The sequence below is a fragment of the Lissotriton helveticus genome, chromosome 7 (assembly GCF_964261635.1).
Source record: "Lissotriton helveticus chromosome 7, aLisHel1.1, whole genome shotgun sequence".
NCBI lineage: Eukaryota > Metazoa > Chordata > Amphibia > Caudata > Salamandridae > Lissotriton > Lissotriton helveticus.
In genome coordinates, this window is record NC_136068.1 from 828,053,826 (window position 1) to 828,081,059 (window position 27,234).

At 49.3% G+C, this 27,234-nt stretch overlaps 1 protein-coding gene across 4 annotated transcripts in view; it reads right to left on the reverse strand.

Annotated features, from left to right (window-relative positions):
* Window positions 1-1,141: 1,141 nt before the first annotated feature.
* The window catches only part of CNOT6 (CCR4-NOT transcription complex subunit 6), a 350,905-nt gene continuing 324,812 nt past the window's right edge, over window positions 1,142-27,234 (reverse strand). For all 4 annotated transcript variants that reach the window (XM_078653316.1, XM_078653315.1, XM_078653317.1 and 1 more), the window contains exon 12: window positions 1,142-4,912. In XM_078653316.1, the coding sequence (XP_078509442.1) occupies window positions 4,700-4,912 (213 nt within the window). In that variant the 3' untranslated portion in view covers window positions 1,142-4,699. The remainder of the gene's footprint in view (window positions 4,913-27,234) is intronic.

Below are 27,234 nucleotides of genomic sequence, written 5' to 3' on the forward strand. Positions count from 1 at the left end.
TAAGGTCCCTTTTGACATCGGCTAACTTTTCAGGAATGATTCAAAAGAGGTAATGTCTCTAAGTATTGCCTCCTTCTGTTTCGAGGCAAATCAGGTACCTTGCTTTTCACTAAAGTGGTCAATCCTGGGGAGCTGCTAGTATTGTTGGCATGATACCAAGGGTCTTGATATTCTCTGACCTTTACTTTAAAGACTGCCTAGTGCTACCTTGGGAGCTGTAAACCAGTGGCTAAAACACTGATTCAGGTAGACCAGGGAGGAAATAGCGACTGATCACCAACAAGCAAGTCATGGCAATATTTGTAGTGAACAGTAGGCTTTTCCACTGTAGCTTATATACGGGTGGCATTGAATATTTGCCTTTAATTTCCACCCACAATTTGAGTGCCTGGCTGAAAGGGTTTGAGGAGAGGTCAAAGTTGTGTGGCCTGAACATAAGTCTTCAAGTGAGAGAATGACAGTCCACAATTGTATATGGATTTGAACAATATTTCTTTGATACCTTATCAGCATGGTTCACAAGCAGGAGATTTTGGCACACAATAGTCAGGAGAGGAAATTAATTTATGTGGTTGCAATATGCCCAAACCATGAAATTTCCATGTAACCCCAGTGACAAAGATCTTTAAAATTAGTTTCTAAAAGAAGGGGAATTTTAATGTCACAGACCTCCCATATACTGTAAAGGAGAGGAATAGTAAATAAATCCACGGGTATGTGGGGTGGCTATGTATAAACTGTTTAAAATTGTGACTGTACTGCATTTTCAATTTATGGGTCAGCAGCCTACCTGCCTTATCCCCTTTACATAACATTGTTGATTTATTTGTAGCATTTTGTGTGCTGTTTCACCAAACAGGATTTGTTCAATTTCACCTCACAGAGTGCAGCTCCCTATATATACACACATCTGCATCCTTTCCTGTTGTTGCTTAAGTCGCATTATATTTTATTCCTAATTTTTTTAAGCCTTATTCAGTCAGCAACTAATGTCACTTTCTAATGTCATAGCACAGGTTCCTGTTGATATGATGGTCAACATTTTGGAAAGCTATCAAGACATGTCAGATCCATCAATCTAAAACACAAACCCAATAGACAATAACGTGTTAAACAATAGAACACAAACAATGCATCCAAGTAAGTTTCAAACAGATAATTTATTGGTCAGCTACAAGTAGGAAAATACATTAGTAAAGAAAAAAAGACCCTGTATATAAACAGTTTACTAGCAAGTTAAAATTGTACGAAGAAAGTTTCACTAAAAGGAACAGCAAAAGCCCTTGTTTACCATCTCACTGAATTCAGGTTCTCATTTATCTTTTTGAACTAATAAAGAGCTGCCGGTAGATAAATGAACATTCTTTGAGCTTAGTGCAGATAATGTGCTGGTATTTGTACATGAATGGTAAACAAGAGTTAGTCCAGTGCATTCACAATTTACAAAATAGTGTGAATAAAACAATATACTATTCAGACATGACAAGAACATACCAAGACAACCATCACATGTGCTTTTTAATTTCACAACTTAAAAGGAAAATGAAGAGCTATGAAATAAATACTGTCACAAGCTGAAGAATAAATAGTTAACTTTGTGCAGCTAAATTGCTTTAACGCTTAAATAGATCTGTGGAATGTAAAAAGGGAAAGATACCAACTTATTTTTTAGGATTCACTTAATAGTTTTTCTTAAATGTTTGGGATTACAAAACAATTCATTTTTTAGAGGTTGTAGCAAACTTCAGCCAGGTTAGAAGTACATTAAATTCACGCTGACAATATCAGAGTGAATTAAAGATTCAACAAATGCTAATAAGTACTTTCAATACATCTACGTTGCCACTTTAAGACGATATTTGTCACAGGTGCATATGTATTACAATGTTTGTATTGCACTGTTTTATTACACTTTTGAGAAGTGCAATACGCTATTATGCGGTGTGCACTTATTTCTGCTTCCCTCGATTTCTAATATACTCTGTAGGTGGAACTTGCTCATGGCAAAATAGGAGCACTTAAGTGGCTTCTTAGAAGGAAGTCACTGCTTTTTGCACATGAATAGGGCAACAGAATTCTAATCCACCACCCCAAATGAACTACAAAACCTGAAATGCTTTAATTGAACACTCGCAGAAACACTGTCTCAACAATGCACATTTACTTTACTAAAGAAATTAATCCACAGGTATCATGTAACTAGCCAATTTACATAATTGAAAGTAAGAAGATCAGTTAATAAAAGGGTTTATTGCAATTTTGCCTCTTAACATTCAAGGTTGTGATGTGGTTAGTTTAGTACTATACAATAAATGCAGTATATTGTGAAATGATTGCCTCTTGTTTGGGAGTTTTACCTTTAACTTCTTCCATCTCTATGGTCTATATCTTGCAACATTCCTGTCAACATGTCTGGTTTTAATGATTATAAACTTCCAAATTGGTGCCAGAAGTCAACTGACCACTATGGAGCATCATCTCCAAAGGACAAGGCTAGAATCACTATGTTTTGATGACAAAGATCATGCATTACAGTCACTTACTTGAAATGCAAGACAAATCGAAAACAAACGTAAAGCTCAAACCTTTAGAGATGAAAAAATGCAATGTACCTTTGATTTCCCCTCTGCTTTGAAGAATAAGTATCTGATGTAGCGCTCTTCTTGTCTAACAATATTTCTGGATTCATATTTATATAATAAAGACCACCCAGAAAGAGTTTATTCCAGTTGATAAGCCAACTTGGCTAAACATTACTGGTGAATTGTCATGATGCACAATAGCAAGACAATGCTAAGGAAAAGTCAACACCTTTTATTCACACTTTACAAAATAAACTATGCATTGAATCAACAACACTAGTACCAGCATTTAATGCATGGAATAAAAATTGGACAATTTTGGTATTTGCACAACAAAAATTAACAAATGACTAAATACAGGTCCCAGACAAATATTCACGATCAAAATATTTTTCATGAAAAACTTAAAATGCAAATCTTGTGCAAAACATATTTAATAGTTTGATTTCTATTGAGAAGGTAGTTGTATCAAACACATTTTGGCACTGTAAGCCCTTCTGGTAAAGCTAGTTGCTTACAGCAGCCTGCTCAGTGTTCAAACTAGTTCTTAACAGTTCTGGTATTCAGAAAAATGTAAATTCTCAGTATTTTCATACAATCCATATTATTTATCTGCCTGCAGATGAAACAAAAGACCGTATGAAAAAATTCCAAAAAGTCCATTCATATCTGAACGTGGTGTTAAACTGACTGCATCAGAATGACTAATACAAAAAAGAATGAACTTACTGTAGAGAGTATTTACTCTGAGCTTTGCACATACAAAGCAATGGCACAATGATCTATAGTGAATTAACTGCAGCTTGACACATTAAAATATGACCTGGTCACTTTAAAAAGATCTGAATAATTGTCATGGGGACCATGAACTGAAAACACATTTTACAATTTACAAGGCTTCATAACAAAGTAACAATAATTCCTCAAGGAATGATGTTTACCACACCCCCACCACACCTCAAGACATAACTTAACAAGTCAAATCTTTTCAGTTACATGATAGTATTTTTACTCAGCAAGCGATGGCACAAAACGCAGTGCTCGGGTACATTGAGCTAGAATGTTTGCACCCATATTTCCAAAACTGGTCCAAAATAAGATGTTCAGTGCTCCACAAAGGAAACAAACCCTTAGCTTTATACAAAATATCTTCATAAAATTCACAAAGGTTAACAGTGTTTTTAAAATAAGAAGCTGCACAGGTCTTTTTCTGCATGCAAAGGCAGTGCACGTTAGAAACAAAAAGTAAAAGCAGGCACAGTGAAAATGTTGCAAGCATTTTAAAAAGTGATTAAGACAAAAAGAGTCATCATTTTACAGCTGGAAAACAAAGCTCATAATGCCCACATCATTTACATTTGTGGTTCATACACTTTTGTAGGACATACATTTTAGCTTTTGTGTCTTGATGCAGTAAATTTGATTTCAGTGAAAAGTAATACTTTATGGTCCAATCATGTGGTTTTAAAAAAAGCAAAGTTCTCGATTTAAAACAAAACAAGAAAGGCCAACTTAACAGTGCAAGTCATCAGCAGTAAAAAAAAAACCTAGTGCAGCATCTTTCACAAGCTAACCATTTTAAGCACATGAAGGATAAAACTGTAGCTTTACTTTACAATACAATCACATTTCCGAAATCAGATTTTTTACAGTACAAAAATCTCATAAATCAAGTTCTGCCTATACAGTCCAATTCAAAATTCAAAATCTATTTTGTACAAATAAATCTGTAAAAAGAGGGGGATGAACAACAGAAGAATGATGTAAATGCTATAACTGGCCTATAAAATGAGTGACTGATTTCTGTGCAAAGAGAATACTGTATATCAATTCTCAATTTCAAGGCATGAAATATTGCACCAGACAGAAGAAACTGTATGAACGTCCTTACAAATTTAGCCTAAGAGCACAACATCCCATCAGCAACAGTACATGAAATATTTTGGGATGTAGAAATCTTGAAAGCACCAGGCTGTCATTTTTTTGTTTGTATCAAACATTGAGATTTAATATTAAGTTTAAATAAACAAAATAATCCCTGTTGGCCAACTCTCACTCATATTTTCTTTTAAACTTTACAGTATGAAATCAATAGAAAATCCTACAAGGTCCCCTCACTACCTCCTTCCAGAAAGATGGACTCCATTCATTTGGGGCAAGTAAGGCAGTAAAAGCTCCAGTTGTGAAAAAAGTGAGAAGTGATCTGAAGGAATGAGTGGATGTGGACAGCCGCTTACATTGTTCTCTAGAAGCCAGTGATGGTCCAAAGGTCCGAGAGTGCCGAGTACATTTAACTGAGGTTTAGAATAGAAAATGTAGTCTATTATGCCCTACAAAACAGAGAAAGATTTTGTTGAGAAAAGAACTACACATTTTAACATTCATATTAACCACACAATTCCATTGTTAAACACTCAAACATGTGACTATGAAAGTATATATGCGTATTAATGCTCACTTTTTAACTTAATAAAAAAAAATAGTAAACAGCCTCTAGCCATTTATTTTCTATTAAACTCAAAATAGCAATGGTACAAATAAACAGGATATGAATTCAATCCTCTCTCATAGAAGTGGGTTTTTAAAGCTGTGTTTTACTGGGTTTTGTACTTTAGATTCAAGTTTAAAAACAAAGATAGAAATCAGTTGGAGAAACATATGCTGGGCTCATAGGGAAATATTTCAGATCTAACGCGCACACCTCAGCATATATCCTATTGTTGAGTGGCATAACATTATAATAATACTAACATTCCCAGCAGAGACAATAGATGTGAGAGGTTTCTAACCGTGACCCAAGAACAAATATTACCTTCAAAACAAATGATGAATGAGTTACTTACCTTCTGGTAGAGCCATATTCCAGTTGTAGATTCCTTACCACTAGAATTTCCCTCAGGTGTCAGTCTGGATCCGAAGGTTTTTCATTAGCAGTACCCCTGCACGTCGGTAGGTACATCGGTCGGCTCCATGTCCATGGGCGTCGTGCGCACCAGAAATGATGGCACGGGACCTACAATGACACCGCCCTTGCGCGCTGCTATCAGTTCTTAACACGACTTTCTTTGCTAGGAGCGCAGAGCCATATGACATGGACCACTAGTGCATCAAAACTAGGGTCCTTGGAGTAGGGGGGGTGGGTTGGGGGAAGAGTTCCTATACCTAGAAATCAGTTCGCTGAGTGGAAGGATGGGTGGAGAAGTAAGGAATCTACAACTACAATATGTCTCTACGAGATACATCCTTACCGGATGTAAGCAACTTACTCATCTGATAGAGACTTCTAGTCGTAGATTCCTTACATTTAGAATAGATACCCCAGCAATATCACCCCAGATGAGGGTATGCGATCCAAAATCACATGAGGAAGTCCTAAAGGACCGAGCAGGGAAAGTACCCGTCCCTCCGGACTTGGCTATCCAGGTAGTAGTCTCTAGTAAATGTTTTCAGAGAGGTCCAGGTTGCCGCGCCAGATGTCCAGGACTAGGACTCCGCATTCTAACGCAGTGGTTGCTGTTTTTGTTCTAGTAGAGTGAGCACCTAACCCCAAAGCAGGTTCCTTCTTTGCCAATGCATAGCACAAATTAATTCAGAGGACAACCCATCGAGAGATGGTCTTTCTGCACTGCCCGACCTTTTTTGGCACCCACAAGGCCAATAAAGAGTTTTTCGTCCACCCAGAAGTCTTTGAACAATCAAGATATAAAGACAATGCACGTTAAGGGTCAAGGCCGGGGAGACTCCCCACTTCGTTGCCAGGATGCGGGGAGGGTAAAAGGTGGGGGAAGGGTAATGGATTGTCCCACATGAAAGGACATGACAGCTTTTGTGTGAAGCACCACTTTATCTGGATGGACAGACAGAGGCTTTGATGAGAGCCTAGAGTGTGCTAACTCTGCAAGCAGAGGTGATGTCAGTTAAGCAAGCTGTCCTAAGGGCTAGAAGCCTGAGAGGGGAATTATGAAAATGCTTGAAGGGAGCACACATAAAAAAAGTCAAGGTAAAATTTAAATCCCATTGGGGAATTATGAAAGGAAACAAGTGGTGAGTAAGACACTTAAGTACCTATTGACAAAGGGAGATTTTAACATAGAAGGTTGATCTGGAAGTCGCAGAAAGGCAGAGATAGCTGAAAAACAACCCTAAATGGTGCCCAAAGTAGAACCCTGCTGGGCCAATGCAAGTATGTACAACAGAACCCACGAAAGACAGGCAGAAAGAGGATCAACAGCCTTTGCTATGCACCATGCCACAATTTTGTTCCATCTACAGGCGTATACTGTTTTTGTGGAGGGACATCTGGCTGCCAAGATGACATCACAGACTTCGGGTGGAAAGTCGGAAGCGGTCAACTGCCACCACTAAACACTTAGGGCAGAAGTGGTATAGGCGTAGAAGCAGTCGAAGCTCCACTTGCGACAAAAAGAGTCACAGAGCGAGAGTCGCCTTAGAAACGTCAACGAGTAATACTGCTGACATTGCACATTCTCTTCGGAGGCAAACAGATTTAACCAAGGCTCTCCATAGCGCTGAAGGAGACCATGCGCCATAACTCTGGATGGAGATGCCATTCGTGATCAATCACGCGCATACGGCTGTATTCGTCCGCTTTGGCGTTCAGAGACCCCGCCAGTTGGTGAACCACCAGGCATATGCTTTGATGTTTTCCACAACTTTGACCTAGACCAAAAGGCACTTACAAACTACTATTTTTAATGGTGTACCATATGTTGCAAACCATTACAACTAACTCCCCTATTTTAATTAATGGGGTAGGGGGTACATCCACATTGTGCCATATTTAAAAATTGCCCAGTCCCTTTTGTAAAACAACAGTTGTGAGACGACGAACACCACACACCCAAGTGTCAAACTCAGACGATAGAAAAAAGTGTGTGTGAGCGAGATGGCGCCTCACGGGCGCACCACCGACGGGAACCTGGCAGGTACTCACCAGGATTGCCCTGATCTCATCATTGGCACCATCAAGCTCGAAAGAAAATATGTGTCCAATAACAAACAAGAAGTGTGTTTGTGAAAATGTGCAGTGTAAATAGACAACGGACAACAAATTTAGTGTCAAAACAACATATAAACCACAAACAACACGGATGTTGAATTTTATTCTGTCTCTTTCGTGTTGGTTGTGGGCTCTTAAAAAAGTGAGTATGGCTACTACTTATCCAACCATACTCTACTTGCCGACATGTTTCATTGCCAATCAAATTTTAGGCAATTTCTTCAGGGCGTCACGGGCTGATGAAACGCCAGTTGTCCCTCTTTCTATCGTGAAAATAACCGAAGGGGACTCACATCTGGAGTTATATAGAAATACACGAGGGTTTCGTCCTCTCAGCTGGTACGAGTCAAGTTGGCTGATTGAGGTTGTGAAGACTACGTATGTCCGATGCAGTGGCTTAAAATGTGTGACGCCCTGTAGAAATTGCCTAAAATTTGATTGGCAATGAAACATGTCGGCAAGTAGAGTATGGTTGGATAAGTAGTAGCCATACTCACTTTTTTAAGAGCCCACAACCAACATGAAAGAGACAGAATAAAATTCAACATCCGTGTTGTTTGTGGTTTATAAGTTGTTTTGACACTAAATTTGTTGTCCGTTGTCTATTTACACTGCACATATTCACAAACACACTTCTTGTTTGTTATTGGACACATATTTTCTTTCGAGCTTGATGGTGCCAATGATGAGATCAGGGCAATCCTGGTGAGTACCTGCCAGGTTCCCGTCGGTGGTGCGCCCGTGAGGCGCCATCTTGCTCAAACACTTTTTATTTTTTTCTTTCGTCTGAGTTTGACACTTGGGTGTGTGTTGTTCGTCGTCTCACAACTGTTGTTTTACAAAAGGGACTGGGCAATTTTTAAATATGGCACAATGTGGATGTACCCCCTACCCCATTAATTAAAATAGGGGAGTTAGTTGTAATGGTTTGCAACATATGGTACACCATTAAAAATAGTAGTTTGTAAGTGCCTTTTGGTCTAGGTCAAAGTTGTGGAAAGCGTATGTTGAGTGGAGGGCGACCTATGACCTTATTTTCCCTCTAAGCTCCTTGTTGGTAGACATATGCTCTGATGTACCAGCCTTGTCCAGGGCAAGAGAGCCTCCTGACAAAGGGTCAACAACCTCACCCGCCCTGTTTGTTGAGGTTTCAAATGGCAGTGGTGTTGTCTGTAAACACATGCACTACTTTTCCTTTGAGAGAGGGAAGGCATGCCTTCAGTGCCAGTCCGATCACCCAAAAGGTTGAAACGCAGCACGGACTCCGCCAGATCTGGTTGGTGAAGGGAGAGGTATCTGCCTCTTCTACAATCTTGGTTAGCTAGCCACCACTGCAGTTGCTGCACAGTTCTCTTAGAGATCTGGAGGTATCTGGAAAGATTCCCCTGATGCTGCATCCACTGGAACTTAAGGTCCCACTGCAGTGCCTGCATAAGTCATCTGGCATGATCCACCAGCAGGATGCCGGAGGCCATGAGTCCCAGCAGCCCCAGTCATTCTCACCGAAATCCAGTATGGAGGATGAAACATCGGTATCATAGCCTGAAAATCCTAGACTCGCTGCTCGGGAGGAAAGGCCCGGAACTGCAATGTGTCCAGAATCACTCAGAAGAAAGGAAGCGTTTGAGAGGGAGTCGGGTGCGACTTCGGCATGTTTTAAGTGAACCCCAGCAAGTGCAGGTGGTCCGCCGCAGTCTGGAAGCGGGAGAAATTAGCCTGGGGCGAGCCCACCTTAAACAGCCAGTCATGGAGATAGGGGAAGACTGGCACCCCTTATTTGCGCAGACGAGCTGCGACCCCTGCCATCATTTTCGTGAACACCCGAGAGGCACTGGTAAGGCAAAAGGGAGCACAGTGAACTGAAAGTGCTTATGGCCTACTATGAACCGTAAGTACTGTGGGAATATGGATATAAGCGCCCTGCAAGTCCAACACCACCATCCAGTAACCTGGGTCGAGGGTAGAAAGGACCTGGGCCAAAGTTAGCATTTTGAACTTCTCCTTCCGAAGGAAGAAGTTGAGGGTCCGGAGGTCTAGGACAGGACGCAGGCCTTTGTCCTTTTTGGGCACAAGTAGTGGGAAGAACAACCACATTCTATTTCTGGCACAGGGACCTCTCTATGGCATCCTTGGCCAAAAGACAACTTCCTTGCAGAGAAGCGCCAAATAATCCTCTAACATATGGTTGTAGGAGGGTGGCATGGGGAAGGGGCAGTCTCAAAGGGGAGGGGAGTAGCCCCTTCAGACTATCTGCAGAACCCTACTATGTAGCATCGAAGGAGAATGCAGTTCCTTCTACAGTGGGGAAAGAAGAGAAAGAGGCTAGGTTGGTCAACACCCTTATTCAGTAGTGGGTGTCTCCCAATTTGGGAAGCGGGGCACTCACACACCCATTTGGGCGTCATGCTTCATCATAGGGCTTGCTCATCAGGCCGGCGTTGCAATACCGGACGGGCACCCTATGAGGGGCTTTTTGTTGGAGATCATTTTCCCAAGCCGTATAGGTGAGGTGCGTGTGAGGGGCCTAGTGGTGTAGATGTGAGGTGATGGGAGGAGAAATAAAATGAGGCAAGATGGTGCTCCAAAATGAATTTTAATCTGCGAGCCCACTCGTCTCAATTAAAATCAGAATAGAGATACCGCCGTTTATAATGGTCGGAGGTGTCTATATGTGTGTAGTCATGGTTAACCTGTTTCTTGCCTTAAGTGTGTAAATCACTCTGCAATTCTACAGGACCTATCTTGATGCACTATCTACACAGGTGGTTGGTTATGAAAAATGAACTGTTCACTCGGACGACCTTTCAATGACAAATCACGGGACCAACCTAATGAGATTCAAAAAAGAGAGAAAAACAACGGTACATGAATAAGGTATGCACCATCAACAATAATGCCTCCAAAATCAAATTAAAAACATGCCACAACGACATGCACAAGTGGCTAGTGCAACTCAAGAGGTGCATGGGCAGACAAACATAATAAGCAGACTTGTGGCACACGTGACATACAAAACATACTGGTGTCATTGGTGGTAGCCAACCACTATGTGGAAATGGCGCAATTGCACTCACCCAATTCGGGTTCAAGTCACACCTCATCAACAGTTAAGCAGAGCAACGATGGTTACAAAAGTAACCATCATGCTGGTTTTGAGGAGAGAAAGGGGGAAGATAAAAACACGATGGGTATAAGCAAAGATGGAAGGCTGTCCAAGGATGAGCATCTTGTCAAAAAGTGGCATAGGCCTCTAGTGCCAAAGAGGGGAGGGGGCATGGACAGCGGGGACAGCTTACTTACAGTTTTCCTGGAAAACAGGTGCCGGGAATCTACCCCTCGCTCTGCCTTGTTAGGAGGAAGCGAGGTGTGTGAAGCAGGTAGGTTTAAGTAGCAGGGAAACGACCTGGAAGTGGAAGGTCGTGGGACATCTGCAGAACCCACCTGCCGACTCGATGGACCTCCAGCAGAGGAGGTGATGGTAAATACTGCCTCCGACTGGCCGATGATGGGCCTGAAACATCACACTAGGAGGGTTTAGAAGCAGGGGCAGAGGGGGAAAGAGTTTACTGGCCCGACAGCTGGCTCCCTGACACACAAGGACGCTGGGCCCCAAGTCTGCAGCCACGCAGAGGCTGGACAGTTTGCCCGACTCTGGGCAAGACAGAACTTGGCTAGGCACCGCTTCCCTAGGCACGCAAGGCAGACTGAGGGGGAAGGGTTGGAACCATGAGGCCCAATGATCTTGCCGTAGCCCAAGATTCCTTGAAGTGCGAATCTACCTTCTCGCCAAAAAGGCAAATGCCATCAAAGGGCATGTCCATCAGTGTAGATTAGACATTCCCCTGAAAAGCCAGAAATTCTTAACCAATCGTAGCGTCGTAATGCTACTGACGAGATAACTGTTCTGCCCAGTGAGTCGGTGCAGTCCAGTCCACAACAAACGGTTAATTTCGCTATCTCTCTCCCATCAGCAACTGACAGAGACAACGGCCCGGGCCTCCTCCAGGCACTGAGGCAGCACCTGCGTAACCATATCCCAGAAGGTTTGGGAGTATCAGCCCAAAAGGCAAGCGGTATTCACCAACCGCAATGCAAAGCTAGAGGAAGAAATCATCGTCTTCCCACGTTGGTCCAGCTTCTTGGGTTCCTATCTGGGGGAGCAGAAGTGAATGTGCCTTTGGAAGAGGAGGCTTGGACAATCAAGCTCTCAGAGGAAGGATGCTGCATAAGGAACGCTGGGGCACCCGGCAATGGTGGCAGACAATTGTACTGTCCACAGGAGCCACTGTGCTGAGCCTGGACCAAGTACCTAGAGAGATATCAGTGAGGGCTTCATTAGAAGGTATTAGAGGTTCAGAGGTAGAGGCTGTAGGTTGAAGTACCTCTGTCAGGAGATTAGCCGTCAGTGTCACCAAAGGGAGCTCGAGGCCCAGGACCTAGGCTCTCCTTCTCACCACCATTGCCCCCTCCTCCGTAGTCACGGTAGGGGGAGAAAGCAAGCCAGTGTCAGGGAAAGTGTACAACCCACTGGCCTCACCCAGCTCCATCCGCCAGTTCATGGGGTCTTCAAGCTGGTCTGTTAAAGGGTCCAGCTGCCCTACCCAGCCCTCTACCACCTCCTGGTACAAAAACACCACCAGGGATGAACACAAGGACAAAAGTCCCTTCTGGCGTCTGAATAGACATCAATCGATGCCGGTCCGGTTCAGAGTCCAAGTCGGGGACGAGGACTGGGTTGATGCCGACCAGTGGCATGTCGGTGTTGGGAGCATCGCTGCCCAGATAGACACTGGGGGAAGGTCGAGTTGGAACGAACTAAGTCGGTCCAGATCAGATAACAGATCCATGGGGGCCCAACTGAGCCAGGTTTTCCAAAGATGAGGTGCAAGGCCTGATAAAATTGACGAATTGGGCGGAAAAGTGGGGAGGAGCAGAGTCATCTCGGAATGAGGCACCTGATAGGGAGGCCTAGAGCGACGACGCTCTGTGTCCTGCGTCACGTCAGCCAACGGACCGTTTAAAGTCTAATAATGCCTATGCTTCTTTGACTTCCTGTGCTTACCTGAACATCCCGAAGATTTCAAATAGGTTGAGGAGTGCGGGCTACGTGACCGTTCAATACCTCCCTCTCAATCGAGAATTGGAGAGACACGGAGCCAAGTGCCGGGCCTACAACAGCTTTCGGTACCGCTCCCACAAAGCTATCAGATTCATGGCCCAACACGGAGTATGACTTCAGGTCATGGTTGCGCTTCAAACACCGGTGGGCACACTAGGTGCGGAGCAGTCATAGACATTATCAGATGACAGGATCCGCAGGGCTTGAATCCAGTCCTACATTGGGACATCTCGATGCCACCAGGAGTCCAAAACTCGGAAAAACCTCAACAAAAGTTAAAAAAAAGAAAAAAAATCAAAGTGTAACCAAAAAACTGCTATGGGGCCGCTCTCCGGATCTGTGCTTACATTGGCACAGAAAAAGAAACAACTGGCGCGACCTGACAGCGTCTATGTAGGTCCTTCAAGCAAAAGTGAATGCTGTTCCTCTACTTGTGGTGCCTAGTTAACTTAGGTACGTGAGCCAACCACCAGCAAGTGGGTGGTGGTGGTAGGAAAGCACTAGGAGGAGGAGGGATATGGGGATCCCGCTCTTGCGCAACTAGGGTCCTCACACACCCAGCTAGGTGTCATGCTTCATCATCTGGACCTTCTCCTTGTTGGGTCGGTGCTGCAATACCGAATGGGCACCCGCAAAGGTGCTCTTTAGCCGAGATCTTCAGTTCCTTAGCCATATGAAGAAGTGGGGGGGGTGTGGTCCGTGAAGGTGTAGATACAGTGAAGTGCAGTGAGTGCCTTTAAAAAGGTTGGATATTTCCAAATAATATTTTTATTCTGGTTGGTAATCCACCTCATTAAAAACGTGTAGAGTGGCAGCGCCCCTGACGTAGGGGTTCTGTTGAAGCTATGCTCATCTCTTGGGGTCAACATGTTTCTTGCCTGTAGGTTGCTTAATACCGTGGCAATTCTTCAGGACCTACTATGTGGAAGTTAAATATATCTACACTAAATGGTGCAGCTAATTGCCAACTACCACAGGAAAACACTACATCCAGTCGCTCCAGTAGTGCTATTCGAAGACCTAAGGAAACAATGTAAAAAGGTATACATCAGTTCTCATAAGTTCTTCTGTACTATATCGTCAATATCCCTGTAATTGCGAGTTGTTCTCCTCATAAATTTCTTAATGATTAAAACATTTCCATTGGTGTACTGTACGTAGTCATAGTACACAGTCTACACGTGAAATCTGGGCGTGGTAGTCGTCCCCAGCTGCATTATAAAAAGCTACAATTGGGAGCTATTCAATCATACATCAGAAGACATGTCCTACGTCAGGGACTGACTAGTAGCATCGGAACAAGCATAACTAAACATAAAGGTAGCACGCTAATCACATGCAACCTCGAGGGTAGTGCCAGTTGTAACATAGTAGGGGAGGCCCATGTGTAGTGGACAGGGGGTGAGTAAGGGGTCACCTGGAAACTCACGTCCCTGTTGCGGGATAAATGCTTCTTCCGGTACGATGAGTAAATCGGACACCTCAGAGTACGGTGTCCTGAAAGACAAATCAATAGCAGGTGGAGTGCGTAGGGCACAGGTTAGTGGTGTGAGTCGCCTCACAGGAGTGTCCATCCACTCCTTGGTATAGGTGGACACCCGCCACGTGGTGACCCCCTACTCTGTACCGCCGCGAACTGCCACCAAACGGAGGTCATGGCTGAGCACTGCCAGTGTGAGTAGCCGGTGCCCACACTGAAAGCGGATGGTGGTCCAGTGGTCACACAGCCCAGCACCTGGCCAGCCCCTTGAAGTGCGGGGAGTCGGACAGCGGGAGGGAGCGGTGCGCACCAGTTAGCTGCGGTGACGGTGCCTTTCCAATAAAACACACCGGAGGTAGCTTTTGCGCACTGCTAGGTTGCGAACTGCTATCCCTGCATCTACAAAAGTACTCACGTGTCCAGCAGTGGATCACCTATCCTCTTGGCCCGTACCGGGTTGAATACTCCTATCTCCGGGTGGTGTAGAAGCAGCATTTCCAGGTCACATGTGCGTTGGCGGAGCGGCGTCCAACCAGCGTGGTGAACTGTAACACACGGTTGGGTAAGGCACGTAAACGGCTCGTATTCATAGCCATCTTGGGTTGTGCACCAGTGTGTACACAGGGGTACAGAAGGGTGAGGTGTGGCTTATCTGTCGTATGTGTGGGACAAATACTGTCTGCATTACGTGAACTGTCGTTTAGTGTCTAAGTAAGTATTGCGTGTGGGGCTAGCCCGTGACCCTCATAGCAGCCGTATGTTAGTCCAATGGCATATCAAAGTTAAAAGTGGGCTATGGTTGGTAAACAGCTCATAGTGGGGGCAGAGCACTAAACAGGGGATGAAAATTAATGTAGGGTCATGGTGATGACAGTGGGTGCTGATGGCTAAGAGTACCCTTCGGGCACACACGGAGGGTAACATACAAGTGGCTCACTTAAGTCAGAGTAGTGACAGTAAGTCCCACCTGTTGTGTACATAGATCAGAATGGCTCTGTGTATGGATGTGCTCGATGACCGAAGGTGCTTGCATAGCAAGTATTCATAGGCGGTGTAGGTGTACCAAGGTCATGCACATCATGGAGCTTCTGGTAAAGAGAGGGCTTATACATACATAAAACCAATGTTCATCTGTTGTTCAGGGCCATCCACGAAATGTCATCGTTCAGGCCATGGATGGATGTGGATAAACAGTGTATCCATTGTTGTTCTATCCTAAAGAGTGCCTGTTAGGTGATCTTCGGATGGCATTCTAATACCAACCATTGTAATGATTCAGGGTTGTGTCCCTGCTCTCGGTAGTGTGTACATTCTGGTTGTAACCCTTTGGCATCTGATATTGCTCTTATGTTCCGTGATGCGGGTCCTCACTGGTCTCATTGTCATACCCACATACATCTTGCCACAAGGGCAGGTAACCAAGTAGATGCATTTAGGGGTGTTGCAGTTTGTGAGTTTCCTCACGGTCCATGTGAAGGTGTCTGACAGGGCTAGTGTTTTCACCACTCTGGTCTGGTCACAGACACTACAACCGCCACAGGGGTAGTGCCCAGTGACGTGGGGGAGGCCCCAGAGTGTTTTTTGTGTCTCCTTCTGTATGGTGCGGGTCTGGTGTGTACAATCACATCTTTCAGATTCTTCGTCCTCTTAAAGGACAATCTCGGTCGGGGGAACTCTATTTCACCCGTGTTAAAGATCCCTCAGTGCTTCCTGATAATTCCTTTAATGTATGTGGAATTAGGTGTGTAGGATGTGACACAAGTCAGTGACTCCGTGGGCTCTCTGTGTATTTTGCAAGAGTGTTTCTCTGGGGTTGTTGAGTGCTCTCTTTAGCCGCTCTGTTTTAGATTATCTTCAAGTGCCTTTGACTCTACTCTGTAATCACTCGTGGAGCTGCAATTCCGTCTGAGGCGCAAGAATTGCCCAAAGGGGAAATTGTCCTTAAGGGCCCCCCGGATGGTGGCTCTGGTACAGTAGTAGGCTATTCCTGTTGGTTGGTTTTTTGTACAGGTTAGTGCTGAGGCCGGTTTGTGTCAGTTGTAAATTAAGGCCTAGAAAGGGTATGCTGGTCTCTGAAATGGTGTGCTAGAATCTCAGGTATTGGTTCTGAGCCTTCACCCACTCACAAAATTCCTCGCAGGTAGAGCGGTCACCCCACCAGAAGATTAGGATGTCATCAATAAACCTCTTCCAGAGGGTGTGGTTGTTGATGTATGGATTATTGATGTTCCTGATGACATCCTCTGCGAAAATGGCCATATAGAGGCAAGCCATGGAAGTACCTTGTGACTGATGGAACAACTGTTGTTGGTACTCAAAATAGTTCTCAGTGAGAGCCAGTGTGGCACACCCCATGATGAAGGAGATGGGTGTGGGGGAGCTCCATTCCTCCTTGCTAAGCCATGCCTCCACAGCACTGAGTGTCTCTTGTTGGGGGATATTTGTGAACAACGCTTCTATGTCTAGGGTGACTAGAAGGTTGATGTCATTGATGTAGTCTATTTCTTCTATGATGCGTAATATGTCAGTGGTGTCTCACACATATGAGGGGGTCTTTTTAACGATTGTCTGCAAGAAATGGTCGCAGAAATGGGACAATGGCTCCAAGAGTGACCCTATTCCTGACCCGATGGGCCTCCCTGGTACTGGGGTAGTACCCTTATGGATCTTCGGGAGTGTGTAGAAATAGGGTACCCGTGGGTCCCTAGTGACCAAGAACTATCACTAACTAAGGTCTCTTACCGATATATCGTTACACAAGTAAGTAAATTGTGCATCTGAAAGAGACACATTAGTGATAGATTCCTTACCTTAAAACAGATACCCCAGCAATACCAACCCCGGTGGAGGGTCTGCAAACAGGATTACACCAGAAAGTCACGGAGCACAGAACGGCCAAAGAAGCCATCTCTCCGGACTGGACTGTCAAGGCAGTAGTGCTTGGTAAACGTGTGCAGCGAGGCCCACTTAGTTGCCTGACAAATATCCTGCAAGGGGACACTGCGCCCCAGGGCATTAGTGGCTGCAGTTGCCCTGGTCGAATGGGCACGCAGCCCCACAGGAGGCTCCTTCGAAGCCAAGGAGTAACACGCTTTGATGCACCGGGAGATGGTCAGTTTGTGCACGGCCCGACCTTTTTTGGCGCCCACGCAGCCAACAAAAAGCTGATCATCCACTTGGAACGGCTGTGTATGCTGCAGATAGAATGCGAGCGCTCGTTTTCGGTCCTGACGGTGGAGCCTCTCCTCTTCCCTTCCCTTGAAGGATGCGGAGGTGGAAAGAAGGTGGGCGATGGTCTGCCCGATGTGGAAGCGTGTGACAACCTTTGGTAAGAAAGAAGGACGGGTCCTCAGAACCACCTTATCCGGATGGACAGAAAGGAAAGGAGCTGTGGAGGAAAGAGCCTGGAGCTCACTCACTCTTCTGGAAGAGGTGATAGCTACCAGGAAAGCCGTCTTGAGAGTAAGAAGACATAAGGGACAGTTATGAAGGGGCTCAAAGGGAGCGCACATCAGCAAAGTCCAGTCAAGATTCAAGTCCCACTGAGGCATTATGAAGGGCACCGGTGGAAACTTATGCGTAATGCCTTTAAGGAAACAGTTGACGACCGGGGACTTAAAAAGAGAAGGCTGATCTGGAAGCCGTAGAAAGGCACAGATGGCTGAAAGATAATCTTTGATAGTGCCCAGAGTAGAGCCCTGCTGGGCCAAAGATAGAAAGAACAGAAGGACATCAGAAAGAGGGGCAGAAAGGGGATGCACAGTCTTAGCTGGCACCATGCCACAAATCTGTTCCACCTACGGGTGTATACCGTTTTGTTGGAGGGACGCCTGGCTGCCAGAATGCCATCACAGACTTCGGGAGGAAGATCTAAAGGTGTCAACTGTCGCCACTCAATCGCCAAGCATGGAGGTGGAGGCTGGACAGGTTCGGGTGGAGGACCGTCCCCTGCTGCTGCGACAGAAGATCCTCCCGAAGAAGCAGACGGATCGGGGGAATCGATGCTCCTACTGAGTAGCACGGGATACCAAACTCTTCGAGCCCAGTCTGGAGTCACAAGAATCACTTGGGCCCGGTCGCGCCTGATCTTCTTCAGCACTCTGGGCAGAAGTGGTATAGGCGGAAAGGCGTACAACAGACCGCAGCTCCACTCGCGACAAAAAGAGTATCCGAGCGAGTGCCGCCTTGGTAATCCCAACGCGCAGAACTGAGGACATTGCACGGTCTCTTCGGTGGCAAATAGATCTAACCAAGGCTCTCCCCACTGCAGAAAGACCTTGCACCACGTCCGAGCTCAGACGCCATTTGTGAACCATCAAGCACCGGCGGCGGAGTTTGTCCGCCCTGGCGTTCAGAGAACCCACCAGGTGTTGAACCACCAAGGTAATGACTTGACGTTCCAGCCATGTCCAGAGGCGCAGAACCTCCTGGTATAGGGTCCAAGACCCAACCACGCCCTGCTTGTTGCAATACCACATGGCGGTGGTGTTGTCCGTGAACACCTGCACCACACTTCCCCGGACAGAGGGAAGGAATGCCTTCAGTGCAAGTCGGATCGCCTGCAGCTCCAGAAGATTGATATGGAGCCGGGACTCCGATGGAGACCAGAGTCCTCTGATCTCCGCCTCTCCCATGTGGCCTCCCCATCCCAGGATGGACGCATCAGTCACCACTGTGTGCTCCAGTGGGGGAAAGGACAGGGATCTGCCACTGACCCAATCGTGATTGGTAAGCCACCACTGAAAGTCTCGTGCAACATCCTCCAAGATCTGGACATGATCGGGCAGGTTGCCCTGACGCTGTGCCCACTGGAACTTCAGGTCCCACTGCAGAGCCCGCATATGCCACCTTGCATGTGTCACCAGCAGGATGCAGGAGGCCATCCGGCCCAGATGCCAGAGGGTCATCCTGACTGAAACCCAGGATAGAGGCTGAAAGAACAGAATCATAGCCTGAATATCCCGGACTCGCTGCTCGGGAGGATAAACCAAAAACAGTGTTTAATCCAGAACTACTCCGATGAAAGGGAGCTTCTGAGAGGGACTCGGGTGCGACTGCGGCACGTTGATGGAGAACCCCAGCAAATTCAGGAGGTCGGCCATAGTCTGGAGGTGGGTGACGACTGCCTGGGGTGAGCCCACCTTCAACAGCCAGTCATCGAGGTAGGGGAAGACTAACACCGCTGACTTTCGCAGATGAGCAATGACCACCGCCATCACCTTCGTGAACACCCGAGGGGCACTGGTAAGGCCGAAGGGGAGCACGGTAAACTGAAAACGCTCCTGGCCAACAGTGAATCACAGGTAGCACCAGTGGGTCGGCAGGACGGGGATGTGAAAATAGGCGTCTTGCAAGTCCAACGCCAGCATCTAGTCTCCAGGGCAGCCAGGACCTGAGCCAGAGTCAGCATCTTGAACTTCTCCTTCCGGAGGAAGCGATTAACGGCCCAGAGGTCCAAATGGGGCACAGTCCCCCTTCACCCCCCAATGTCATCTTGGGGACCACAAAGTAGTGGGAATAACAACCACTCCCTATTTCCTGACCAGGAACGCACTTGAGGGCCCCCTTGGCCAGGAGTGCCGTGACTTCCTGACGGTGAAACGCCAGATGATCCTCCGACATGCAGTGGTACCAAGGTGGCATGGCTGGAGGGGAGGACAGAAAGGGGAGCGAGTAACCGTGGCAGATTATCTGCAGCACCCACTTGTCAGAGGTAATTTCGCGCCAGTGTTGGAGGTGGTGTCGTACCCGGACACCCACCGGCGTGGGGTGCTCCCTGAAGCGCTGGGGCTGGTTCTGCACAGGCTTAGTGGAGGAGCATACTTGGGTACTCTTACCCTGGCCACGAAAGGAACGAAACCCAGACGTGGCAGGGCTCTTCGTGGAAAGACCCAACGACTTGGCCGTGGTCCGCGAGTCTTTAAAGCGCTCCAGGGCATTGTCAGCCTTGTTGCCAAAGAGGCGGGAGCCATCAAAAGGCATGTCCATGAGCGAGCTCTGGACATCAGGCGAACACCCGCTAGATCGCAACCGGGCATTGCGTTGCACAAGTTACTACTTGTGTAACGATATATCTGTAAGAGACATTAGTTAGTGATAGATTCCTTACCTTAGAATATCCCCAGGCGTCAGACTGGATCCGGAAACTTTTGCGTAGCAATACCCCTGCGCGTCGGTAGGCGTCATCCGTGTCGTTAGCGCCGGAATGACGTCGCCGGAGTACTTAGACGCCACCCTCGCGCGCCGACGTCAGTTCTGATACACAGCTTTTCCGCGCCAGATACGCAGAAACATGATAGAACCAACACTGGTGCCATGAAACTAGGGCCCTGAAAGGGGATGACCTTAACCCTAGATATCGGTTGCAGAACGGGGAGGATGGGTGGGTCGGTAAAGAATCTATCACTAACTAATGTCTCTTACAGATATATCGTTACACAAGTAGTAATTTGTGCATCTGAAAGAGAAACGTTAGTGACAGATTCCGTACCTTAGAATAGATACCCCAGCAATACCAACCCCGGTGGTGGGTCTGTGAACCAATAATCACACCAGAAAGTCCTGGAGGACGGAACGGCCAAAGAAGCCATCCCTCCGGACTTGACTGTCCAGGCAGTAATGTCTCGCGAACGTGTGCAGCGAGGCCCACGTAGCTACCTGACAAATGTCCTGCAAGGGGACTCCTCGGCTCAGAGCAGTAGTAGTCGCCGTGGCCCGAGTGGAGTGGGCCCTCAGCCCAACAGGAGGTTCCTTTTTAGCCAAAAAGTAACATGCCTGGATGCAAAATACGATCCACCGAGAGATGGTCCGCTTGTGCACCGCCCGTCCTTTCTTAGCGCCCACGTAACCAACAAAGAGTTGGTCATCCACCCGGAACTGGCGTGTGCAATCCAGATAGTAAGAGCGCACGTTTTGGGTCCAGACGGTGGAGCCTCTCTTCCTCTTTCGAGGAACGCGGAGGCGGAAAGAAGATGGGCAAGGTGATGGACTGCCCGATGAAAAGGCTGTGACTACCTTGGGCAGGAAAGAGGGTCTTGTCCGCAACACAACCTTGTCCGGATGGACAAAAAGGAAAGGAGGTTTGGAAGAAAGAGCCTGGAGCTCACTCACTCTCCTGGCAGAGGTGATGGCAACCAGGAAAGCAGTCTTCAGAGTAAGAAGACGGAGAGGACAGTTATGAAGTGGCTCAAAGGGAGCACACATAAGGTAAGTACGTACAAGGTTCAAGTCCCACTGAGGCATCACGAATGGAACAGGAGGGAACATGTGTGTGATGCCATTCAAAAACCTTTTCACAATTAGGGACTTGAACAAAGATGGCTGATCAGGTAGCCTTAAGAAGGCGGAAAGGGCAGAAAGGGTGCCCTTGATAGTGCCCAGAGCAGAGCCCTGCTGGGCAAGAGAAGGAAGGAAGAGGAGAACCTCAGAAAGGGGGGCAGAGAGTGGATCCACAGCCTTTGCTGTGCACCATGCCACAAATCTGTTCCACCTGCAGGCGTATACTGACTTTGTGGAGGGACGCCTGGCAGCCAGAATGACATTACAGACTTCAGGAGGCAAGTCAAATGGCCTCAACTTTCGCCGCTCAATCTCCAAGCTTGTAGGTGGAGACTGGACAGGTTCGGGTGGAGGACCGTCCGCTGCTGCTGCGACAGAAGGTCCTCCTGAAGAGGCAGACTAATCGGGGGATCGACAGACATGCTGAGTAGCTCTGGATACCAATATCTTCGTGCCTAGTCCAGAGCCACAAGGATAACCTGGGTCCGGTCACACCTGATCTTCTTCAGCACTCTGGGCAGAAGTGGTATAGGCGGAAAGGCGTACAATAGACCGCAACTCCACTCGCGGCGAAAAGCGTCTCCGAGCGACTGCCGCCTTGGAAATTCCAACGCACAGAACTGATGACATTGCGCGTTCTCTCCGGTGGCGAATAGATCTAACCAAGGCTCTCCCCACTGCTGAAAGAGGCCTTGCGCCACGTCAGAGTTCAGACGCCATTTGTGATCCATCATGCACCGACGGCTGAGTTCGTCCGCCCTGGCGTTCAGAGAACCTGCCAGGTGTTGAACCACCAGGGTCATGCCCTGATGTTCCAGCCACTGCCAGAGGCGCAGAGCCTCCTGGCAGAGGGTCCACGACACCACCCCGCCCTGTTTGTTGCAGTACCACATGGCGGAGTTGTTCTCCGTTAACACCTGCACTACACTCCCCCGGACAGAGGGGAGGAATGCCTTCAGTGCAAGTCGGATCGCCCGCAGCTCCAGAAGGTTGATGTGGAGCTGGGACTCCGCCGGAGACCAGAGGCCTCTGATCTCCGCCTCTCCCATGTGGCCCCCCCAGCCCTGGAGGGACGCGTCCGTCACAACTACGTGCTCCGGTTGGGGTAGGGAGAGGGATCTGCCGCTGACCCAATCGCGGTCCGTGAGCCACCACTGCAACTGTCTTGCAGTGCCCTCTGAGATCAAGACATGGTCGGACAAGTTGCCCTGATGCTGGGCTCACTGAAACTTCAGGTCCCACTGCAGAGCCCGCATCCGCCACCTGGCGTGATGCACCAAAAGGATGCAGGAGGCCATCAGCCCCAGAAGCCGCAGCGTCAACCTGACAGACTCAGGATAAAGGCTGAAAGATTGGAATCAGAGCCTGAATATCCCGAACCCGCTGTTCGGGAGGATAAACCCGAAACTGCGCAGAGTCTAGAACCTCTCCGATGAAGAGGAGCTTCTGAGAGGGACACAGGTGTGACTTCGGCACATTGATGGAGAACCCCAGCAGGTGCAGGAGGTCGGCCGTAGTCTGGAGGAGGCGAGTCCGCCTTCAACAACCAGTCGCCGAGGTAAGGGGAAGACCGAAACCCCTAACCTGCGCAGATGAGCTGCGACCACCGCCATCACTTTCGTGAACACCCGTGGGGCGCTGGTAAGGCCGAAGGGGAGCACGGTAAGCTGAAAGTGCTCGTGGCCTACCGTGAACCGCAGGTAACGCCGGTGGGCCGGGGATGTGGAAATAGGCATCCTGCAAGTTCAACGTTACCATCCAGTCTCCTGGGTCTAGGGCAGCTAAGACCTGAGCCAAAGTCAGCATCTTGAACTTCTCCTTCCGGAGGAAGCCGTTGACGTTCCCTAGGTCCAAGATAGGGCGTAGGCCACCCTTGCCCTTCTTGGGTACCAGAAAGTAGTGTGCGTAACAACCACACCCTACTTCTGGCCCAGGAACGCGCTCGATGGCCCTCTTGGCCAAGAGGGCCGTAACTTCCTCTTGCAGAAGTTGCAAGTGATCCCCCGACATGCGGTGGTATTGCGGTGGCATTGCGGTGGCATGGCTGGAGAGGTCGTCTCAAAGGGGAGGGAGTCGCCCCTTCGGACGATTTGCAGCACCCACCTGTCCGACGTGACAGTGCGCCAGTGGAAGTGGTGATGGCGAACCCTGCCCCCAACTGGTGTCACATGGGCCTGAAAATATGGACTAGGAGGGTTTTAAGGGGGGGGGGGGGGAAGAGTGCAGGGGAGGTGTGGACTGGCCTCGCCATTGTCCCCGAATGCCGCCACAGCGGCTTCCACGGCCGCCACTGCACCGTGTATTAGTCTGCGGTGCGTGGCTGGCAGCACGTGTGGGGCGCCCCTTCCGTGGCCATGAAGGGAGCGAAAGGCACCCGTTTGCTGGCGCGGGGCCGAGAGGCCCAAGGACTTGGCCGTAGCACTGGAGTCCTTAAAACGCTCAAGCACATGGTTTGCCTTGTCGCCAAAGAGGCGACGGCCATCAAACGGCATGTCCAGAAGGGTGGCCTGGACATCAGCCGAAAAGTTGGCGGTCCTCAACCAGGCGTGGCGGCAAACCGCAACTGTCGTTGCCATCGCTCTGCCCAGTGAGTCCGTGGTATCCAGCCCACACCGGTGAATAGCGTGCCGCATCTCGACCCTCCGCAAGGGCTTGGGCGAGTTTAGTCCTGGCATCCTCCGGACATTGTGGCAGCACGTCCGCGACAGAGTGTGGGTGTAGCGGCCCAAGAGGCAAGCGGTATTGACTGACCGCGGTCCCAAACTCAGGGACGAGAACACCACCTTACCGAATTGTTCGTACCTCTTGGATTCCCGATCGGGCGGAGCCGTTGGGAATGCGGTCTGGGAAGTAGAGGCCTGGATAACCAGGCTCTCGGGGGTGGGGTGGGTGGACAAGAAGCAAGGGTCACCAGGAGTCGGGCGGTAGCGTCTGGCCACGTTCCTATCTACAGGCTGACCTGTAGCGGGCGTGGACCAAGTGCCCAAAAGAACGTCACACAAGGCCTCATTAAACGGCAACAGAGGCTCAGTCGAGCTTGCCTGTGGTTTAAGGACCTCAGTGAGGAGGTTAGTCCTCACGGCCGAGACGGGGAGCTCTAGGCCCAATGCCTTGGCCGCCCGCGTCAACACTACACTGTAGGCGGCCCCCTCCTCCGTAGCCACGGTTGAAGGGGAGAAAAAACCAGTGTCTGGCGAAGTGTCCAGTCCACTGGCATCCCCAACCTCATATGTCCAGTCCTGTTGAGACTGGCACTCCTGTGCCAGAGGGTCCACAGACCCCTCCCAATCTCCCTCGTCACCCATCACCTGAAATTCAGGTTCAACGGATGGGGCCGGTTTGTGGAAGTAAAAGTCTCCATACGACGTCGAGAGCAGCGCCGGAACCGAATCAAGGGTAGGATTGGGGACGGCGTCGCCGGGGGCGACACCCTAGGGGCCGGCGTCGGTGAGGTCGACTGGCGACGACCCGGATCCAGTGGGGGCCTGCGGCGCCGGGACCGAAGTCGCCTGCGGCGCCGGGACCAAAGTCGCCGGTGGCGCCGGGGCCGAAGCACCCGGCGGCGTCTGAGCCGAAGCACCTGACCCGCTAGGCCCCCCAGCCGGGACCGCTGGGCCCAAAGGCGCCACGGAGCCCGGCGGAGGAGGGAGAGACCTCATGGCCATGAGGTACTGCTCGTTCTCTGGCGTCGCATCGTGCCCAGGGACCGGAAGGTATGGGGCAGGGTGCGACGCCCGCGACTCCGACTGATCCGTGTGGGTGGTGTCACCCGAATCCCCGGCCGCGTCGGGGAGGGTCGGAAGAACGATGACGCCTTTCAGACATCTCATGCCTCTTACCTGGGGACCGGGATCCTGAAGACAGATGCAGACTCTCAGAGCTACGAGGGCTCCGACCCCGCGACCGGTCCCTCAACCTCCTGTGGGACCGGGACCTTGAAGGGCGCGGGGCAGACTGCCGGAGCTCAAGCCGCTTGCGGGACCACTCCCGCCTAGCCTTAGACGTCAGAACCCGGCAGTCGGAGCAGGTTCGGTCGTCGTGGTCGAGGCCTAGACACTGAAGACACCGGCGATGGGGGTCGGTAACCGACATCAATCGGCTACACTTGGAGCAGGGTTTGAACCCGGGCATCCCTACCGGCACCGTAGGAGTCGTATCGACTCGAGAAAAACAGATCAAAAGATCAAAAAAGTTTAGTTAAAAAGTGACTAAGGGGTAGAGCTTCTCCGGATCTGCGCTAGCTGGCGTGGAAAAAAGAAGAACGGACGTCAGCGCGCGAGGGCGGCATCTAAGTACTCCGGCGACGTCATTCCGGCGCTAACGACGCCGACGACGGACGCGGAGCCGCGGACGACGCCTACCGACGCGCAGGGGTATTGCTACGAAAAAGTTTCCGGATCCAGTCTGACGCCTGTGGATATTCTAAGGTAAGGAATCGATCACTAACGTGTCTCTCTCAGATGCAACGCCACACTTGTGGAAATCGCCCTGCCCAACGAATCAGCGGTGTCCAGACCACACCTGATGGCAAACTTCGCCGCATCCTTGCCCTCTGCAACCGCTTGGGACAGGACAGTCTGGACCTAGTCAGAACATTGAGGCAAGACCTCGGCTACCGAATCCCACACCGCGTGTGAGTAACGGCCCAACAAGCAGGCAGTGTTAACCGACCGCAAACCCAAGCTGGCAGAGGAGAACAACCTCTTGCCGTATTGGTCAAGCCATCTAGAGTCCTTATCTGGTGGAGCCGTAGGAAAGGCACTCTGCGATGTCGAGGCCTGAAGGACCAGGCTCTAAGGCGTGGGGTGAGTGGTCAAGAAGGCAGGATCATCAGGCGCCGGTCGATGACGCCTAGCGACGTTCTTATCCACCGGTGCCCCGTGGCTGGCCGCAACCAAGTGTCCAAGATGACTTCAGTAAGGGCCTCATTGAAAGGGAGCAGTGGATCCAACTACGTAGACGCCGCCTGGAGTACCTCCGTAAGGAGGTTGGTCTTAAGGGCCACCGTGGGGAGGTCGAGGTGGACAGCCTCTGCAGCTCAACGTAACACCATAGTGTAGGACGCGCCCTCCTCCATAGTAGGTGGAGGGGAGGCAAACTCAGGGTCAGAAGACATCATGTTCACCCAAATCTTGAAGGTCATCCACCCAATCCTGCTCAGAGTCACATTGCCGCGCAAGGGAGTCCTCAGAGCCGTCCCAGTCCTCATCTTGCTCCGGTGTAGAAGGAGCCGGCTGCGGTGGCAGGGCCGGAGCCGGAGAGGGGGCCAGCGGCGCTGGAAGCAGCGCCGAGAGCGGGGCTGCGCTGGAGCCGCATCCTAATGTGGATCCCAGGCCGGAACAAAATGGTCCGAGAACCAGGACAGGGGCGGGATAAACGGCACCCAGTGTGGCACCTGGGGCGGCGCTGGAGTAAAGGGCCGTGCCGGGGCCAGAGCCAGCGCGCTGCACCTTCTGGCGCCGGGGCCGGAGCCAACGGTGCTGGATCCAGTGGCTCCGAGGCCGGTGCCAGAGGCGGTACCGCCTGGCCAACCGGATCTGGACACGGGACCGTGGGGCCTGCAGATGCGCCGGCGAGAGCCTGAGGCCTAAAAAGGCGGTCCATGGCAGCAAGAAACTCTTGCCATCTGTTCGGGAGTTGCCGATGGACCCAGGTATGGCGGGTAGGCCGGGGGACTCCCAGGCTCTGGAGGAGCCCCTGTCCCCCTCCGAGGAGCAATGGGGGGGATGTCGGAGCGCAAACACGCTTCTTTGAC